This window comes from Ruditapes philippinarum, unplaced genomic scaffold (assembly GCF_026571515.1).
Source record: "Ruditapes philippinarum isolate M1 unplaced genomic scaffold, ASM2657151v2 ctg3723_1_1_1_1, whole genome shotgun sequence".
In the NCBI taxonomy this organism is placed as follows: domain Eukaryota; kingdom Metazoa; phylum Mollusca; class Bivalvia; order Venerida; family Veneridae; genus Ruditapes; species Ruditapes philippinarum.
This window is the reverse complement of record NW_026864491.1, coordinates 6839-29232: the sequence shown is the minus strand read 5'-3', so window position 1 is coordinate 29232 and position 22394 is coordinate 6839. Positions and strand designations below refer to the sequence as shown.

The following is a 22394-nucleotide window of genomic DNA, read 5'->3' as shown; positions in this document are numbered from 1 at the left end:
TAGAACACATTTTTCTCTACTCAGTTTTATCCCAAAATGTTTTAGGTTTTCCTTATTAAACAAAATTAATGTATTAAGAGATTAATACACGGCAGGAGAGGGCCGGAAGATGATAATCGGCCCGCAAAATGAATAATGGACCCGAGGGCTTTAGCCCGAGGGTCATTATTCATTCAGGGCCGATTATCACCTTCCGGCCCTACGCTGACGTGTATTAATGTCTTTAATACACTTGGTAGATCTAATAGTAGCATTTAAAAAAAAAATCAAAACAAAATTTAATAGACTTTGAAGTTCTTTCCTTGAAATTCTTGTCTACTCTTCTACTGTTCTGTACAGAGATGTTTACTGTTTGTGTGTTCAAAGCAGTAGAATCAAGAAGCAAGTTTTATTTTCATTTTTTTTTTCGGAATGAATTTGTCGTATTATTTCTTTAAATTTCAATAGTAACAAAAATGTGTTTGTACTAAATACGCTTAAGCTCTCATAATAAAAATAAAGCGATTCGTGCTGACAACCTACTTTCACTTTTACAGTTAACTGTTTGATGACGTAAAATATGACGTCATTGTTTCAGTTTGTGCACGTGCACATGTTCTGCGGGCTGATAACTAGTTCTCGGCCCCGGGCCGCAAACTCATAATAGGTCACGTGACACTCATAATCAGTTGAAATCATAGACAATTTTGTTACTATATATAGTAACAAGTGTATTAAATGCACATAAATATCATCTATGTACACAGTATTTGCAATGACAATGAAAAGTTCTGTAGCTAAACAGGCCTATTGATATTTGAAGCAATTTGAAGGCAATTATGCAGTATATTGATATATAGACATAACTATAAGCAGAATGATAACTGTATAGTACTGTTAAATTAATTTCAAAATTGCATGATAACAGACACATTTCAAGCGAAAAAAATTGTGATCACCCATATCTACCCTTGAATTTGAAAAATATGCTTATTTTAAGGGCAGATAACTGATACATATGCCAGGTCTGAAAAAAAAATTACTGGTTTGTCTTTCATTCTTTGTCACAATACAAAATTTCCTAGGATTCCATTTCATTTGTGTAATAATACACATTGAAACAATCTCAACCTCTAAGCCCTATTGTGAGGTATCCTAAAAGCGTGTTATGAGATCAATCACATCTTTTCAGCCTTTTTGCATTAATTTCCATACAAGGATTATGAATAAATGGTTAATAAGTTGTCCTGAACATTATGAAATAACTTTGCAGTGGTTACTTTCTCTGATTTAGTAAGTGTGATGTCATTTTGACGAGATATAAGTTTGATATGTTGCAGAATTCTGTTGATTATTTACACATAGGGTATAGATAACATGAAAATGTGCTTGGTGCCACCCATTTTAAAATGTTTCTGTTATTGTATTTCAAGATCATCTATTATACAGTTTCATTGTGCTTAATATTTAACATGTTTTGGCTGCCTATCTCCCGTTTAGTCACACCCCTGCTGGGGACCTAGACTAGACTTTGCACTTCACTAGTAAGAAGGATAATAAGAAGTATAAAAAATTGTCCTAGAAAAGAATCAGTATTTGAAATATTGCCATAGCTTACTGACCCATACATTTTTGATGTGACTATAGACCTTTAAAATTATTAGTTGCTTCATACCTATAAAACAAATATTAGCTGCTCGACGTGACTATAAACAGTTTGCAGCAGCTGCCCAAATGCGTTTGAGAGCGCATGCGCACGGTGAGGTCTAGGTCAAATAATGTGTGTTTCTTGTCCCATTTTGTGCCACATTTGCTTGCTAAAATGGGAGCCCTGAAACGATGTGAAAGCTTATAAGTGGAACAAGGTGAGTATCTGCCTTATAATGATCAGTTTACTGTCAACGAAAGTTTATTTATTTCTCGGATTTAGTATTGGACATCCGGATATTGTTTCGTACTTTTCCGGTTATATTCGCACCAGAGACATTTCGAACTATATATATTTTTATCTTATTAGCGCAGATAATTGTTTATCAGTTTAATGCACTTAGTTCTTCTATCACAAAGTACATTGTTATCGGGTTTTCCTCATTTATTTCACTTAACTTTTTATGGCTAAATATCAGTGACATGGCAATATGGCAAAAAATTGAAAAACTTAGACAACATTCCTGGCATGCACAGTGATGCGAGCAGTTCCTGTACAAAAATCATAGTTACTAAAAAAATTTTTTTTAAAGCTCAATCACAAAAAAAAAAGGAATGTTACATAGAGGATATTTGTTTAGTTCAGTGTAAGATAGAAATATATTTCACCGAGTGAGCACCAAAAGGTATATTTCACGAAAGGCGCAGCCACGAGTGAAATATGAACTTTTGGTGTTCACAAGGTGAAATATATTCCGATCTTACACTCAACTAAACAAATTTTCTTTTTATTATATGCAAAGAAACGTTTAAAAAAGACATTAAACCTAATACTGAATGAAAAGCGCGCCAAATAATAATACAACGTGACGTCATTTACGACGTGTCGTCATGTTATTAAGTTGGTTCTCAGTACTGTACACGCTGGTATATCACTGAAACAATGTAAGGGGCTTAAATTCATAGCAGTGAAATTATCAAATTGATAATTTCACTGTTTAAAACAGTGAAATTACCAGTGAAATTATCACTGATATATTTCTATAAAGCACCGGAAAGCATGTAATAAAAATCAATATTCCGCTCGCCACACAAATTATGGAAATTCAATAACATAGATAAACCATTAGTTATGAGGCCTGATATGGGGTACCAAAATTATCCAGTTGTTATCCATTATTTTGTCTGAAGCGAAGTATTTACTGTGCATAAAATATAACCAGTTATAATTGTACAATGTTATATCAGACATTTTTTCATTTATAATTGTTATAATTGAGACAATTTTCCAAGTAGAAAATAGATGTAATTCATGATATAGAGTGAAGACTAAATGCTGGTACCAGGGATCATATAGGGCCGTGATTCGATGATATACTTGCATTTATTTGACCAAAATCACACAAAAACTCCTTAATTTGGCAAAAAATAGCAATCAAAATCTCAAACCACAGGCAGATAAAAAAGTGCCTTTCTGTTATTTAATTTTCTTTGTGAGTTTTAAAAAGAGTACTTTGCATATGATGTAAAGAGCCTCTCAAGATCATGCTAATGCCGTCTTAATGTATCTTGTTTTCGCGATGAAGAAAATTTGTTGTCTGCTGATAAATTGAAAGTTTGTTCAGTATAAAAGTTTGGATCAAAATAATGATGAAGGTAAACATCAGATGTGAGCATAAACCCCCAGTAGAAACCATAGTAGCGAAAAAAACTGAAATTTCAAATGGCTTTTTCCTCATCAATTGCTTTGTTATCTATTAAGGATGTAAAAGATTGCATGTTCTGTATTTTGTGCAGATTTAAAGTATACATAGCTTCTCTGTACAAAACAGCATTACAACACCTTCATATGTAATAGTATATCATTATATGGCATGTTAAAGAGAATTATAATTGAGGGGCCCAGCTATTATTGCTGACTTAAATTGTACATCTATAAACATGAAAAGGCTAGAGCAAATTATTGCATTGAATGAATGAAATGTCTTGTAAGAATGTCATAAGTTTTGAATAAATAAAGTTATGTACTACTTTTTCTTATTGATTTGACTTTCTCACTATATATACTAAAATCTCACCAAATATTGAAAAATCTCATAAAAGTTTAGCAATTGGGCAAAATATCTCATGCAAAGTCTGACACAAAATGATCCCTGTGGTGCCAATTACCCGGTATTGTCACCCAAGCGCATTCACATGCAATAGTGTGCTTGTATAGTCATAAAATTATTTAATATAATAATAATATAGGTAAAAATTCCGATAATTAAACAGGTTTTCATCTAATTGCGCACTTGTCTGTACTCAGGCGTTACTAGTTGAACACCCTTTAACAGGCCTCATAAATGTAAGTTTTTTTGCACATGCGCGCAAGGATGGAATCCCCCAATGTTTAATTATAAGGTCATGTTTTGACAATGCACAGGTGAGAGTGATTAAAAATTGAAAACTTTTTATACATATTGCTGAACTGACGTGTACTTAGATTTTGTCTCATTTATACATCTGCTTGATTTGATACCAATTTTAAAAGAATGGAAGTAAAAATCAAGCGTATAAAAGAGAAATACTATATCCTTGTTACATGGGGCTTGGACCCCAAGTCAAAAATTATCAATGTGCCAAAGCTATATTCTGAGATATTTAATTGGTTCTGGGTCAGAATCTCACTTTTGTAGTGGAGAGATATTGCCCATACAGATAATAGCACAATATCTCATCTGATGGACTACCTGAAACTTCCTTTCATTAAATTCTTGTACTGCATCAGCTAGAAGCTATATAAAAATACTTAAAAAAAAACTTGAAAAAACAACAACTCATGTAATATTACCAGAAACAAAACTATTTGGTTGGTAGTATTGTAGTAAAAAGTTATGTAACATATTTTAACCTGTATACTCAGTTGAGTAATAGAGGTTCACTTGGTACCCTTATTTTATCACATTTTAATTCAATACACAATTAAGCCTTCAGAAATCAGTGGCAACATATGTTAATTATTGAAGTGATTTGAATATGACAAGTTGTAAAATTATCATTAAAATGAACAAGTTATTATTTATTTATAAGCATTTTTACATTGTTGCACAAACTGTGAATCAGATTTATCTTTATTATTTTCTTTGCCATAGAAACTGATGTCATAATTCATTGTCACAGATGCAGTAATAGTGATTTTCTTTTCATAAATGTAAATTGACATAAAGACTTGTTTAGTGGCCACATGGCCAAGTGTTTAACTCATCTGACTTGTAATCTAATGATCGCTAGCCGCAGGGTTCAAACCCCGTCATGGGCAAGTCATTGTTTCTTTGAGCAAGGAACAAGAACACTCATTGCTCAGTACTGATTGGTTCCAGGAACAAATTCGAAAGTGTGTCTATAAGCTTATAGCTTCCTACACAATCAAACTAAAAAAAATTCTATATAAACCAAAGACTTATTTACATATATTTATGATTTTATTCTATTTGTTATTTGTTATTCAGAATCACACTCATTATTGTAAAATTTATTATATTCAGTTCCCCTTCTCTCTATTACAGACTGAACAAGTCAACACAGGTGCAAGATGGATCTAAATCCTGTAGCCCAGAAAGCCATTGTCCATATAATTGGATTGGACTGTTTCAAGAACATCGAGTTCTCCGAGAACATTCGTCTCTGTACAAGATTCACTCTGTTGGTTGACTCACTCACAGAATATGAATATGCTTTTGAACATACAATTGATAGGTATATTCTTTATTTGCCCAACTATACAAAATGCATGGAAAGCTAATGCCACTCACTTCATTGATGGCAAGGTCTGGTCTGGCACCTTTTATAAAAATCTAAAAAAATGTTAAGATTTCTGTCTTCAAAGAACATATTTTTAAAATCGGTCACTTTTTGGAACCAGATTTTGGTCATCTGATCCTCTGTTGTTGTTAAACTGGTACTAATAGTACTTCTACCAGACTTGCAGTTTGGCCAGATTCTGGTAGATGGCAAAGTTTAATTAATTACTTGTTGGCTATTTCCAAGACTTAGTACTTAATCAAAATTGACCTCTCAGGGTTAACCTTTCTGTTAACCACCTTATTATCTGCTTGTGTAAATGTTGAAAGTATACACATGTTGTTTTGATTTGCCTTAAGGTCTGATGAATGCCTGTACAAAAGATGCCATCAAGAAGTTCAGACTAACATAAAGGAACTTGTTGACAGGGAGACACAAGTAGATGAAAAAGAATTGCCACCTGCACCAAAACTAGAAAAAGGTGAGATTTTTATGTAAAATGGTATTGCAGAAATTTTCTGACAAAAGTAGTTATCTCCTTTCCAGGACCGACCCTCTTTTTCGGACGGACACCCGTAACGTTTTAAACCGTGCACAATCTTCCAAACCCTAAAAGCGGGGTCTGAATAAATGAAGGAAACCCGAAACGTAATAAAATGTGTGTTTTTTCAACAGTCTTAAAAACTGTAACGGAAATCAGTGTAAAAGAATTAAGTGAAGTCTTGTAAAGCGTAATTTCTGATAAATCTTACGCATAAATACGGTTCAGACTTTCTGGCGAACGAGGAATATACCGTATTTCAACAATATGGTTGTCCATCGTTAATATTGAAAACATCATCATTTTACGTTATGGGGATATGTGTTTGTTTGCTTTGAAATAAAAATCTCAGATAGTTATAAATGCACATTTTGACGAAAATATGTTTTACTATGTCACGGGTATTATGCGGTATAGATAAATATAATATCCACTACGTGTCAAACCGTAAATGAGAAGTTACCGTTAAATGACTGAAATGTAGAATTCCGTAAAAATGATTAATCTAATAAGCAATAATTAATCATCTTGTCTTTAGAAAAATGTCATAAATAAGGTTTTAGCAGTTGAGACAAACATATCTACTATAAGGTAGAAACATGTTTTAGAAGCCTTATTAGTTAAATAGAAAAATGTATGGTTTAAATAAGTTAGTATTTGTAGCTTACTTTACCTAAAATCGATTTGAACTAAATAACCAATTTTATTTTCCAATAATATGTTTAATAAACAATCAGTGACACTCTTAAGCTGATTTTTATAAAAATGACATAGTACTTTTAAAAAAAAACTTATTTCTTAAAACATTCATTTTATTTACCATCTTTTGAAAAATGCTTTCAAAGTAGCTAATGCAAAATAATGTGATGAAATATTGCCAGGTTTCCTACGACAAAACAATATCCGCTTTTAAGGATAAAAAATTTTGACATGTTTTATTACGTTTTGGGTGTTCTTTGGTAAAATAGGGTCGGCTTTTGGAGAAACGAAAAAATGATATGTTTAAATACGTTACTGTCGCAGAAAGGGTATTAGCAGTTTCTCAGAAAGTAGGTTTAGGTAATTAAGTATTGATTATAACCATTATATCCATTCTCTATGCATTTTGAATGCTTTCTTTTGTTGGCCTGTTAGTCTCACCATTTGCATTGATTTATATTGCAGTTATAAAGACATATTAGTTTGCAATTTTGTTTAACATAAGCTGACTTTACAACTGGATACTAAATTTAAGCATTTTGATATCCAAATTCCACTAATTGATTATTAGCTATGGACAATTCCAAACTCTAAGCAAGACATGGCCATTATAGACATTGAGAGCAAGTTAATGAATGTCTTTGGTAATGTACTTTCTTCTATAGTTGAAATTGTTTATCAATTAACCCTTAACTTGCGAAATGTCTTAATGGAATTGTCCAGGTTTCATTCTTTGAACTGTCCATTATCAATTTTATGGATATTTTAAAGTTTAAAATTGGTCATCTAACTGTATAGAACCTGGTCAGATTGCATGGATGTACAGGCTTGCCTGGCTCTATACTGGTGGAAGGGCATTCCAATTTTAGTTCCAGCAGGGGAAAGGGTTTATGTTATAAATAATGATAGTAATTATGAGCTCAAGAAAAAAACAAACAGCAACATGTAGGTGTGGTAAAGATTTTATTGGCTAAAATTTAATCTGAAACAATGTATGCATAAGAAAGAATGATAAGCAAATACATAATTATTATGGTATAGAAAGTATTTTTATAAGGCAAATGTAGATCTGTTATTAAAAACATTAAAAAAGTAAGGCAGATTTTATGGTTTAAAAAAATGTACATACCTGAATCATCTAAAAATATGTAAACAAAAAATGTAATTTAATTTCAGATAATTTTGTTGAGGTAAAAATTGAACAAGATGAAGAAGTGGAGAATGTGTCTGGTGGAGAAGATGATGAAGAGGTTACCAAGGTGATGCCACAATCACCCGTCGCCCCCTCTGAACCACAGAAGCGGCTACGTAGTAACAAACCAGAGGATGTATGTTGTCCACTTTGTCCAGCCAAATTCTCCGAAAAAGATAGCGCTGAGCAGCATTTAAAGATAACACATGACATTGGAAATTTTTATGTGTGTTCGATTTGTCAACATATCTGTAACACAAAGGTTGCACTAGCAGAGCATATCAAAAACCTTCATAAAGATAATCTTCAGCAAGAGGTCTCTACAAGGAAAAGGGGTCGTCCCAGAAAAACAGAACCAAAGAAACTGACTGAATTATCGGACGAAGATGAAGTTAAAGAGAAAAAATCGTCATCCTTTGTGAAAAAGACTAGCAAAGGATTGAAGAAGAACAAAAAAACAACAAGGCTGAAGATAAAAAAGGTTAAGAAACCGAAAAAAGTTGAGAAAGAGGAAGAGATAGAGGAGGATGATTATGATGGTGATACTGACCTTGAAGGAGAGGAAAAAGACACTAAAGCTTCACCTCAAAGGAAGGCTATTGCTGACCCAAGTTACGAGCCAGCAGATGGAAATACTTGTAAATGTATCGAATGTGGGAAGGAGTATAAGTCTAGGCGTGCTCTAAGACGCCATTATGCCAGTCACCATGAAGTCGGAGGGCAGGATTATCAGTGTGAGATTTGCGGCAAGTCGTTTACAAGTAAAGATTCACTGTATCATCATAGGAGAGGGGTCCACCAGAACCTTAAGGTCTATAAATGTCCGGAGCAAGGCTGTGAAGCTACTTTCAACTTTAATCACAGCTTGCGTCTTCACAAGTTGAAACATACAGGAACACGGCCGCATATGTGTAGCCAGTGTGGAAAGACCTACCTAACAGCATATCACTTGAAAGTCCATGTTATGGCTACTCATTCTGCAAAGAGTTTCTCATGTGCAGTGTGTGGTAAAATGTTCTCATATTCAACAAGCCTTAAAATGCATGAAGCCACTCATCAGAAACAGGAGAGGGTAAATTGCGATCAATGTGCAAAGACATTTGTAAATGTTCAGGCCTTAAAGTATCATATCATGTCCAAACATACAGAACCTGGTAATTTCAACTGTGAGGAATGTGGGAAAGTGTGCAAGACGGAGTTCCTACTTCGTGCACATAGAAAACGGCATTCATTAGACGGCTCCCGATTCATGTGCGACGTCTGCGGTCGCCAGTTCATGTATAAATCAGCGCTAGAAATGCATAGGGCAATACATAGGGATGATAAACAGTACACATGTAAAGTATGTAATAAATCGTTTAAAACGTATCCGACCTTGTATAGTCACCAATATGTTCACAAGGAAGACTCGCCTTACTGCTGCGCCCAGTGTGGGAAAGCGTTTAAGACTAAAGAGAGGTGCAAAGCTCATGAGAAAAGGCATTCAGGACTCAAACCATTTGAATGCGGTATCTGTCATCACTGCTTTCCTGACAATGGTGGTTTGTCTAAGCATATGAGAACAGTTCACTGCAGTGTTAAGAAATTTGTGTGCGATATATGTGGCAAGGCAACATCTCGAGCTGATAATTTGCGTGTCCATATGAAAGTTCATACTAAAGGAGAACCCCGCAAGGGAAAACCTTATGTAAAAAATGAAGCGAAACCTGCAAGGAGTGCTTACAATGTGCCTTCGATGGTTCCACTTACCTTTGAACATGATGAAGCATACCCTGATTCATCAAAGAAAGTAAAAGCAGACTATTACCATGAAAATTCCAATGAGTCGTCTGTTAATCCTAGTCCAGTTCCTCATAATAACCGGGATGATTACCCACAACATGATGTATATCAACCAAACATGCCTAACTTCTCTACCCTTGATACTTCGCAGATTTCTTCGCATTCTGACGACCAGATCTTACCATTGAATCTACATAACCAAAGTGCCCAGTCGCAGCCCCCAAGTTCCAATGCCTACCAGCTTACACAAATGAACAGTCATCATAATACGATGAGTCCATCTGTAGAAAACCAGGTACGACAAACCAGTGCGCCGTCGTCTGCAGCAACGCCACCTGTCAGTAGTAACATATCAGTCACGAGTCTACAGTCGGCTCCTTTGCACCCAATGTATGCATGGCCTTATGTTTACCCTGGGCTTCCCCCTCAGGGTGCAGGTGGAAATAACGGCTACTTTCAACAACAATAATACATTATCATTCTCGCATGTACCTCAAGCTTGAATCCTACAAGTTACCTTATTGTATAATTATTATATATAACCCAACTCATATACCAGAAATAAGCCAATTTTATATTTATGATATTCAATACCATACCTTTCTATGCCTATTTTTTTATTTTATTTTTTTTTTTGTTAGGAAATTTATTATCTGCATGACAGCATACAAAATAGTAGTAAGTTTGCTTATTAATAACTGATCTTAAATATTCGTTATTGACTAAATATACATAGTACATCTTAAAAACCGTAGCTTGTTTTTCGAACTTGTAACAAAATTATATTCAGTACATCTTAAAAACCGTAGCTTTTTTTAAAAGCAGTAACAAAATTATTCTCATTTTTGTTTGTTTTTGCTGTTTTTTTATTCCTTTGTAAATTAGTCATTTTTAGCTCGACTATACGAAGTATATGGAGAGCTGTCCTACTCGCCCCGGCGTCGGCGTCGGCGTCCGCGTCCGCGTCCAGATTTTAGATTAAAGTTTTGGTGCAGTAAAATATTTTTCACTATAACTTTGTCATTTCTTAAGGTATCAACTTCAAACTTCAAATATATGTTCCTTATCATCAACCACATCTTAAGTGACAAGGTTCATAACTCTAGCACCAATATTTTCAGATTTATCTCCTCTTGAACATAGAATTTTCCTTAAAAAATACTATTTTTTACTGATACTTCTTTATTTCTTAAGGGATCAACCTCATACTTCAAATATATGTACCTTATCATCATCCTCATCTTATGTGACAAGGTTCATAACTCTAACACCAATATTTTCAGATTTATCTCCCCTTGAACTTAGAATTTTCCTCAAAAAATACTATTTCTTACTGTTTCTTCTTTATTTCTTAAGGGATCAACCTCATACTTCAAATATATTTACATTATCATCATCCCCATCTTATGTGACAAGGTTCATAACTCTAGCACCAATATTTTTAGATTTATCTCCCTTTGAACTTAGAATTTTCCATACAAAATATTATTTTTTACTGTAACTTATTTATTTCTAAAGGGATCAACTTCATACTTCAAATATATTTACGTTATCATCATCCACATCTTATGTGACAAGGTTCATAACTCTAGCACCAATATTGCAAGAATTATCTCCCCATAAACTTAGATTTATTTACTAGAAAAATGTTATTTTTATTTTAACTTTTTATTTTTAAAGGTATCTACCTCAAACTTCAAATACTTATTCCTTATAATCATTTACATTTTATGTGACAATGTTCATAACTCTTGAAGCAATATTTACAGATTTATCTCTCTTTGAACTTAGGATTTTCTTTAAGAAATATAATAACTTCTTTATTTTTTAAGATATCTACTTCAAACTTCAAATATATATTTCTTATCATTACACAAATGTTGTGTGGCAAGGTCCATAACTCTTGCATGACTATTTCTAGAATTATTCCCCATGATCTTGGAATTGATGTTAACAAATGTTATATTTTTACTAATATAACTTAATACTTAATTATACATAATTGATTTTTCTTTCATAGTTTTGTCCTCCTTACTGCGTCCAGCATTTTATTAGTCGAGCTTCGCTGTCTCCTGTGACAGCTCTTGTTTTATGTAGGTGTAAAATAATATGTGAATATATTTACATCTCTATCACGAATCATAAGTCAAACTTAAATTTTTAAAATGTAAATGACATTATTTATGTTATTATCTTTATATGTAAAAAAAATCTTTTTATAAGTTGTCCTCCCTGTAAGAATATTAAAACTTGAAATCTTGTGAAAATTTTTTATAACAGTATTTTCTTTTCAAATTTTAGCACAACTATTCAGTGAATAGGGAGGGCTATTGTATTCACGCCAGGTCAGTGTTTGCACTGCCTTCACACTTTGGTTAAGTTTTTTGCATGTAAGTTGGTATCTTCACAAGTTTTTGCATGCAAGTTGGTATCTCCACAACTGCTTAAGGAAATAGGTTGGTACTTCTTACACTTGTTCTCTGTTCTCACATGATGGGCACAGATTCCATTATTCTGAGTTACCTTTTATACAGAGTTTTGCCCATTTTCTTAATGTCATGCACTGTGAATAGTCAAGCGTGCTGTTTATGGACACCTCTTGTTTTGTTTTTAAGTTCATAAAGTTAATCAGATGAAATTTATTTTTAAAGAGTTTTTATTTTAATTGTAATTATTTCCCGATAGTTTAATTTCTGTAGTGCATGTCGTATATAGATGTCATTAAAGATGTCATTAAGTATTCATACATCAGATTTTAACTTTGTATCTGTTTGCTGTTGTTTTTTTTTTTTTTTTTTTTTTTTTCATCTGTAAAACACTTGCCTGTCAAGTTTTTAGGTTTGAATCTCTGCAAAGTCAGTGACCTGTGGGATTTTGGATTCATTTGTGTGAAAAATGCTTTCCAGCTGTCAAAGTGACCCCAGGTCTAGCTCCAGTGATAAAGCTGGAAAGTGGGGCTACATGACCTTAAAGGTTAAGTGTCGATATGACTTAAAACCCAACATAAACAACAACAAAAAGGTTACTCTGTAGTCATTTAGTGGAATGGGTATCGGTTTCAATTTTTTGTCAGGGATTGGGCTGGTAATGGAGCTATTTTCATATTATAATCATTGGGGAATAAAACAATTTCCCAATGTTATTAATTTATTGTAATTGCATGTATCAATGTATAGATATCTTTTAACAAATATATAAGCATATTCTTGAGGTTAAATCATTGTTACCTACCCATGATATTCATGGTGAGTAGGTTCAAAACCTTTTTTTTCTGAAACGGTTGAAAGCTTGTTCAGGATAAGTTTGGTAGGCAGTAAACTTACACACTTCTAAAAAAATGAGTTCATAGAAAACTGTTTTTTGTAAATTTGTAATGATATGTTAAATGATAAATATAATACTGTGATCTAGTCATATACATTTGTAATGTTCAGTTTGTGATATTATACCAATATCTTGAAGATTATTTCAATATAGTATTGATAGCAGAAAAAAACAACACTTCTTTAGTTTTATTATCCCCCGCCGATGGAATCGGGAGGGGGATATAGTTTTGGCGTTGTCCGTCTGTCCGTCCGAATTTCGTTTCCGGAGTAGTTCTCTGCAACAACTGGCTGGAATTCAACGAAACTTTATGGGAATCATCAATATCAAGAGGAGATGCGCATCTGACCGTCCGTCCGTCCGAATTTCGTTTCCGGAGTAGTTCTCTGCAACTACTGGCTGGAATTCAACGGAACTTTATGGGAATCATCAATATCAAGAGGAGATGCGCATATCGTCAGCTTGTTCCGGTCAGACCCTTTAACTCAAGAGTTATGGTCCTTGATAAGTTATATAGAATGCATATAGAGTAAAATTTTGTTTCCGGAGTAGTTCTCTGCAACTACTGGCTGGAATTCAACAAAACTTTAGGGGAATCACCAATATCAAGAGGAGATGCGCATATCGTCGGCTTGTTCTGGTCAGACACTTTAACTCGGAGTTATGGCCCTTGCTTAGTTATGTAGTATGCATATAGAGTAAAAATCGTTTCCGGAGTAGTTCTCTGCAACTACTGGCTGGAATTCAACGAAACTTTATGGGAATAATCAATATCAAGAGAAGATGCGCATAAAGTCAGCTTGTTCCGGTCAGACACTTTAACTCTAGAGTTATGGCCCTTGATTAGTTATGCAATATGCATATGGAGTAAAATTTTGTTTCCGGAGTAGTTCTCTGCAACTACTGGCTGGAATTCAACGAAACTTTAGGGGAATCATCAATATCAAGAGGAGATGCGCATATCGTCGGCTTGTTCTGGTCAGACACTTTAACTCGGAGTTATGGCCCTTGCTTAGTTATGTAGTATGCATATAGAGTAATAATCGTTTCCGCACTACTTCTCTGCAACTACTGGCTGGAATTCAACGAAACTTTATGGGAACCTTCAATATTAAGAGGAGATGCGCATATCGTCGGCTTGTTCCGGTCAGACACTTTAACTCAGAGTTATGGCCCTTGATTAGTTATGCAGTATCCATAAAGAAAAATATTTGTTTCCTCGCTACTTCTCTGCTACTACTGGCTGGAATTCTATGAAACTTTATGGGATACTAAGAGGAGATATGCATATAGTCGCCTTGTTCCAGTCAGATACTTATAACTCAGATTGATGGCCCTTGATTAGTAATGTAGTATGCATACATCTCATTGGCATTTCCAGATTTTACTATTTAACACAAAGTTATGGCCCTGTTATTGCCCTGAATACATGTATTTATCAAGTTCAAAGAATATTACTGTTTATGCCATGATTAATATATAAATAAAGCCTTATGTCTTCAGTTGTTGTGTTAATAATAACCAGTACTCGGCGGGGGATATAAATTCAACGAATTTGCTTGTTATTTCTGTTTTGTTTCACACAATTTCAGTATATGTGTATATAAGTATGCTCACAACAAATATCTGTTTGTATTTGGCAAGATTGTTGGTTCACTCAAGACATAATTGTTTCTTGTAATTATCTTACATTGCTATATCTAAAAATTATCTGAAACATGTGCTTTCGGTTTATGAAAAATTGCTGCTGATTTTTCTTTTTCAAGTAAAGCTGTTTTATTTGTGTCAATTTTGTGTGTCTTTCAGTTTAGACTAAAATACTTAAAAGTCTAGCATTTTTGAGAGTATTGTACTTTAGTTAAGATTATACAAAAACAATATACATGTAGTTGTTTTGCCACTTTGTTAGTATCTTGGTCTTATTTTGGTATATTTTTGTAGATGTATTGCTTAGTTTAGATGCATAGTTGTATGCCTTGAACAATATTAGGTTTTAAAACTTAAAACAGTTAAGTAAGGGGTATGATAGCCTTGTGATAATAGTGTCTACCTGTCAGCCTAAAGGGTCATGGGTTCAAGTCATAATCTGGTTACACATGTCTTGTGTATCTTCATAAGACACTGGTACCAGTTTATTCCTGGAAACAGCCTTTAGTGTAGTTCAAATAAGCTTCAAGCTTTCACCATTATCCAGCTTAACTCTTACCCTGCTTGCAGTGACTGAATTTTACCTATGCAGCCAGTGCAGACCAAGGTCAGTCTGCACTTCTGTGCCATCTGATCATAGTTGGCACAATACGCTATTCGGTCATTACTTGTTTTTGGTTTTGTCCAGATTGAAAGATGGGCAATTTAAGTTAAGATATTTAGCGGGATAATGGTATTCAAATGCCAACATGGTTTAGTATATGCAGTAATTAATTTTGTTAGAATATGTTGCAATAAACATCATTTTATAAATGATTATGCACATACATTGTATATTAAATGTAATTATATTATATCACCTATCACACTTTGAAATGTCATTTGAAAATATACCATAATGTCATGTTTGTCAAAATTTGAAGTAAAAAAAAAACAAAACAAAAAAACCCACAAATAATGAAATTTAAGGGGAAGAAAACATTGGTATGCTATGGTTATTTAAAAGAAACGTTAAGTGGTTATGGAATTCGTTGTTAAGTGGTTATGGAATTCGTCTCCCTGTCCAATGATTGGTGATTCATGCCCTACTTTGGTCACGACCATGTTTCTTTAGATGACACCTGCTCTTGTATGTTCCAGGATGCAGGCAAAAAGTGATTAATATTTTGTGGGAAAAAAATCAGTTTAGATACGTCATTCTGTTTCTAACTAGAACATTTTTTCAGGACCATGTTTTATACATGTATATGACAGACTTTTTGAGTTGTAAATGGTGGAAGGTGAAAGAAATTTGAAATATTTTCAGTACTGTGCATTGTTAAATAACAAATTTCCTACTGTTCACCATTTACTGTTGACATGAAATTATTAATTTTGTAAGAGTAATATTTTAAGACTGGTATATTTTAATATTTCCACGGTAACCATGATTTGTTACCTTAAGCATTTTCTCTGTGCTAGTTTGATACACTATTTTGTAATCTAAACATTCTGTGTTGAAGAAATTTGGCAGATACTTTAAATTTACTTTGATGTTTGAAAATAACCAATTGTTTTCTTCCTTAACAAACTTCTTTGATGAGACTTTGTGGCATTAACAGAAATGTTGTGGACTACTCAGACGGGGATGAATTAAGAGCACACAATAATGTTCTTATTTAATTAAGGATACACCGTTTTTCATCAACTTTAGAGGCAGATTGTTTGATAAATATTTTTGAATGATCTTATATGTACATCAAATTTGTTACACATATTTATAGTATATAACAGCTTTTACATTATATGCTTGCAACAATAAGAATAAAATATAGTCAAATTATTTGTTTTGTAACTTGTCTGTTCACCTTTGCTGTTCACTCCAATGTGAATTTTGCCGGATTTTAAATGTTGTTGACCTGCAGAGTTGTCAACCAGTATCTTGTAATGTTTATTTAAAAAAAATGTAAATAGTGACAACCTGTATATTATAATCTTCATTTCAAAAATGTTACCTTAAGCTGGGACATAAGATAATAAAAGTTATCTTATGTCCCAGCCTTAAGCCAATGTGGGGCATTTCTTCCATTGGGAGCTAGCAGTAGTTATTTCATGCTTTAGGAACTCAGAAACCAATTCCCAAAATTTTCCAGAAGTAACAACTGTTAATTCATATAATTGGTAGTTTTATTATTATACTTCCCAAATGGTGAGCATATAGTCGCCGCTTTGTCTGTCAGTCCAGTCGTCCGTCCATTTGCTTTTCTTGTGACATAACTCTGTAACAACAAGAGGTATCAACATGGAACTTTGTAGGTAGATAGATCTCATTGGGTAGATGTGCAGTGCACAAGAACCATAACTGCCTTGTCTGATATTGGAGTTACTGCCCTTTGTTCATTTTTGCACTTTGTCCGGGATATAACTATAAAATTATTAGAGATATCAACATGAAACTTTGTAGGTAGATAGATCTTATTGGTTAAAAATGCAGTGCAAAAGAACCATAACTCTGACACTGTAAGAGATATGAACAAGAAACTTTGCAGGTAGATAGATATCATTGGGTAGATGAGCAGTGCAAAGAACTGATACTCTGTCTTGCCTAAGTTTGGAATTATTGCACTTTAAACTTTGTCCAGAACATAACTCTGAAACTACAAGAGGTATACTTTTCTGTGTCCAAAACCTATTCAGGGTCATCAACCGGTTCTTGTGTAAAATAGTTCAGTGTGGCCAAGTGTGAGATCAATATAGGGTATCCTTATTTTATTCTGATAGTATTATCATTTCATGTTTTGAAAATATATTTGATTAGCCACTTGACCCAGACCAAAAAATGTAAATACATGTAAATGACCTCTCATGAATAAATAAATGGATTATCATTAAACTTGGTATCAAGCATCCATAGCTGGCCTTTCATCAAGTTAACTCAAATGAAATTAGTCTGTCCTAGCCATTGAAGATGACTTGAATTAAACATAGAAAAATCCTTCACATGAATTCCTTTCTTGAACAAATGAAGCACCATCAATCTTGTTCTGTTGCATCATTCTTTGATGCTTTATCAATTTTGTACAAATAAATTTGAAAGACTCCTTGAAGGACACTTCCTCAACTATTGAGTTGCTTATGAATAAATCATCAACATTTTTCAGGTAAATTTGCCTTTTCTCCTGTCAGAAACCACCTAAGCTAAAAATAGAACCCACTATTATGTGAAGCTGAAATTTGACATCAATTCTAAAATCTTTTTTCTTGGTCAACCAAATTTTGAATTTTGAAAATCTTCAATAGTTTAATGGTTCATCCATGCAGTAGAAATAAACCACAGATAAGAAAGTGAAATATTTACATGCAGAATACAATCAACTTAATTTCTAGTTAGCAGCCACTTTAAATGCATTAATTGGCACCTTAAAATGCATTGTTTCGGAAAATCTTGGCTATATAACCTTACTTTTCATGTTGTAATAAGTGTAATCTACTAACAAATCGAAAGAAACCAAAAACACTTAAAGAGAAGCAGTACAAGGAAATAATGCATGTACCAAATGTGAGGATAAATTTAATCTGCATTGAATATTTAAATAGAAAAACATGAAATAATTGCCAAAAATGTCAAGCACAGTCATTGAAATGTTGGCCTTTGGCACCTCTTTACACCTTGTATTGATTTTTTATTGTTAACTTTAATCAAAATTAATATTAAAACAGAGAATTTTCTTGAATTTTGCATACTTGAAGCAAATGATTAATAAAGGTAATGCAATCCCATCCTACATTTTGAGTTATCTGCCCCTGAAATTAAGGTTTTTCTCAATTGGGTCATTTTCAAGAACAGATTACTCACATCATACCAAATTCTATTTCAAATAGTTTGTTATTTCATTCTTCATTATTTCAGTCAATATGAAAAGTTTATAAGAACTGGGACTAATAATGTAACTAGTGTATCTTTCTTCCCAGCCAATACTGAATTTAGGCATTTTGTTATACTTCAATGAAGTATATTTTTCTTCATAAAAGGGGCATAACTGGAAGGAAACTTATGTCATTTTGCATTAGCAACAATATAATAAAATCTGTCAGGAAATTTCTGCAAATTATGCACCATGACATTATAACTTTTAGTGGCTTTAAACCTTTTATTCGTTGGCTTTAAATAATTACTTTGGGTTAAATAAAAGTTATGAATAGTTTAATTAATTTTTCGTTTATACTTCCTTTTCTTTTGAATAAAAACACACTTAATACAGAACCACATTTGTTTTGTATAATCCGATGAGTTTTATAAAGTTTTTTTTCTTTCCCATTATTTTACGCAATAGTTACAGCTAACTATTCACTACCAATTTCTCCACCCCCTCATTTGCATATCCAAAATGGCCGTGTTATGTCGTCGGCTTGGAGCTATTTTGACTGGAATTTGTGCAGATAAACTTTATTGCAGGAGCTGAAGACAAGAAATGCTCATTAAAACAAAGAATTTAATTTTATAGTCCTTAATTTTTGTTTAGAACATGAATATTTTGAAACGTTTCAGTGTTATTCATTTATTTTAACATGTCTAAAAGGTCAGTAACATTGGATTTATGTTTACTTACCTGTGCTAGGTCTGAGGTGGAGAATAATTTAAAAAACAATCGAATTTAAATGGCAGCACCTCTACCTAGTAATCTGTTCGTAAAGAATGAGATCTAAAATGAGCGAATACATTTCTACAGAAGGAATGTCTAGGGTCAGTAACAATGGAAACGAAGAGGAAATTTTGACAGTAAATATTTTTAACAACAATGAAGATATTGATTCATTAAAGGCAAGGTTGAAAGAAATTTCAGCAAATGATACTGAGAACATTGAAGAAGATAACAGCTTTTTAGTGTCTGAAACCAGAAAAGATACAGAATGTAACGGCTCATCCAATTTAAATCAACCGGATGATGAAGCTCAATACATATCTGATAACTCTGTCGAACAGACTGACTCGTTATGCTTGTCAACAGAAACACTAATAGACAGTGCAGATTCAAATTCTAGGCATCATTGGAAAGATCAGACTGTAGAATCAGGATTAAAGAGTGGAGTAAAGCAACCGCGGCATCTTTTTGAATCCCATTCTGATTCAGTAATAGCTCACAGTAACAATGTGGTTACTATGTCAACAACTAAAGTGACATCTGGATTACTCATTTCCCCTACATCACTTACACAGGATGTTCACGTTATAATGAAAGATGAAAGACAACGGATGTCAGCAGTACTTGATAGTCTAGATCTTCATCTTGTTTACATTCCTACCACTCAACAGTTAGTTGCAACTAAGAAAACAGAATTGCAAAATGGTACAAATGATTCTGGAGAGTCTACTAGAAATGGAAGAACTGATGAAAGTGAGACTGAATCCTCTGGATATAAAAGTAATGATACAAGCGGTATTGTAAGGACACAAAGAAGTAATAGTTCACCAGTAAAAATGTCTGATTCAAGCTCAGTGCATAGCATTCAATTTCTATCACCAGTGAACTTGGAAGATACAACTAGTGTGAATGAAACAGAGTGTTTGATTAGAATCAGGGATCCTGATGGAAATTCTTGTGATAACTCTGAATTTGTGTGCAATTTTCCTAGGACTAGTACAAATGATTCATTATTACGAACTTTTACAGATGCTTCTAGTCTTTCAAGTTTAAGTACAGGTACTGACTTTTCTGTATCAGCTGCCTCACTAGATGATGGGGAAGGAACAGGGCATTGTATAGACACTGGGGATGGGGGGTTTATGGAAATAAACTTGCACTCAAGAAATTCCTTTGAAAGAGGAAAGAACCCTTCACAAGACAGTGGCTTTGAAGATAAACATAGTAAACCAAAGAGAAAAGGAATCTCTGGTTTTTTATCAAGGTAAATAGGAATTTATGCTTTGTCTTGACTAATGATAGTGATTGAGTAATTTAAGTTTATAATGCATAATACAACATGAAGTGTTTGTAATTGAAAAGGGGACCATTTCTTAAAGTTTTTTTGTTCTTGTTTCAAAAGATTTACTTACACAAGTGTTCTGTAATTTTTGTTTCATTCTTAATACTTTTAAAAATTTCCTGCTATTGATCAGTTATGTCTTTAAATTATTGACAGTGTTGAAAAACTTGATCAATAAGCAAAGTAAAATTCTTTTTGTTCTGAAGAATGTCTACATGGTTGTAGTGTACTAAAGAGTTTTTATTTTTAGTGACAGGTCTGACATACTGCCTGGATGTATAAAATGTTACAGTACTTTGGTAATCAGACCATCAGTTTTATTTTGTTCATACATATATTATATTTTAAATATTTAAAAGCTATTAATAAGCTAAATGAGAAAAGAGAAGTCAACTTAAGTTATTGGTTTGCGCCAAAACATAGTATTGTTATTTTAAGTACTTCCTGATTTAAACATTACGTCTTGATGACATACTTCATTGTATACTCTAGTAAATTAATACCCTTCCTGTTTTGATTTGACATAATATATACATGTTGCAGAAAGGCGGTAGAGAACAGGCCTGTATTTCAGTCGATCCAAAATAAAGACCACATATAGTTGACCTCATGACCTGTCACTTGAGGCTGCATTTTTCTACCCTTAGCCTAGGCTATTGAGAAAAATAATTATTTTTTGTAGCCATTTGTTGGCACAGCCGTGACCAATTGCAGCATTTCCTTAGACTGAACTTTATTGACTATAAAAAACTTATATAAAAAAGTGGTATGTACAATCATGTAAGTTAGAGTGACTCTGAGAATTTAAAGACACCATTATAGGAAAAATAAGCTTCGTTTACTGGACCTTTCTGTAATAGAAGGGGGAAAACATAAGGATTCACTTTCACAGAGTTGTTAAAATTCATATACGATTCACTGTTACTAAGTTTTATACAAAAGATTTTACCCTGACAAATTTGTCAAGAAATGAAATCATACAGAATGACGGGTGTTTTAAACTTGAAATATGATCTAATACTATTAAAAAGAAATTTGAGAAGGTTATATTACATGTAAAAGTAACTTATTCCATAATCCATATGACATGTTATTATGTTATTGATTCCTTAAAATGCGTCTAAAATAGAGTTAACATTGGAAGTGAAAATTTCTATAAATTTATACATTTTAAACCAAGTCCAGTGTTGTTATTTCTAGGGATGTGCGGTATTACCGGTATACCGGTATACCGCGGTTTCGTTCAGACGCGGTACGTACCGGTACGACCCCTAGGAATACCGGTTTTTTAATATATATAATTTTACATAATATTTTTGTAAGATTCGGACGTTATTTACCCTGTAATCTGTGTTTCAACCTAAATTAAAGTGGAATTCCAAGTCTATTTTTAGAGCAGCAGTAAATGCACAGTATAATACTCTAACGAATGATTAGTCGCGGAAAGGTCGGATCGTTTCCCGGTTGTTTTTCATATTTATTATGTAGTGTATTTATTATGTAGTGTAAATACATTTCATCCGCCGACATTTTTATAATTTCTATATATCATTCTTCATTTAAATGCATTAAAAGGGGACTCCCATGTTAGTGCTCAGTCTAAGGCTAGTAAACATGTTGACGTATTGACGAGTGGCGACAATAACAAAACGTAAAGCATTTAGACATAGCCCAACTTGTAAACAGCTCATACCGTCATGGACGAATTCACCACGGTCAAAAATCCAAAGGGGAAATCGGATATTTGGAGGCATTTTGGGCTCCAAAAGTCTGTTTTTCTAAAATGTATTGTGTTTTATCAAAATGTTTAAACATTCTTATGGCAGTTGGTCTTAG

General features: G+C 33.3%; 2 protein-coding genes across 2 annotated transcripts; both read left to right on the top strand.

Annotated features, from left to right (window-relative positions):
• Positions 1-1689: 1689 nt before the first annotated feature.
• Positions 1690-16416, top strand: LOC132725783 (zinc finger protein 595-like). The gene is made up of 4 exons (XM_060710966.1): positions 1690-1844; positions 5175-5364; positions 5769-5890; positions 7826-16416. The coding sequence occupies exons 2-4, from the start codon at positions 5201-5203 to the stop codon at positions 10090-10092; spliced, it is 2553 nt and encodes an 850-aa protein (XP_060566949.1). The 5' UTR covers positions 1690-1844; positions 5175-5200; the 3' UTR covers positions 10093-16416.
• A 2453-nt stretch (positions 16417-18869) lies between these two features.
• LOC132725782 (TBC1 domain family member 12-like) lies at positions 18870-20480 on the top strand (the record flags this gene model as incomplete). Its single annotated transcript, XM_060710965.1, is given in 1 exon segment — positions 18870-20480. A coding segment is annotated over 1 exon segment (1211 nt), but the record flags the coding sequence as incomplete, so codon positions are not given.
• Between the last annotated feature and the right edge of the window lie 1914 nt (positions 20481-22394).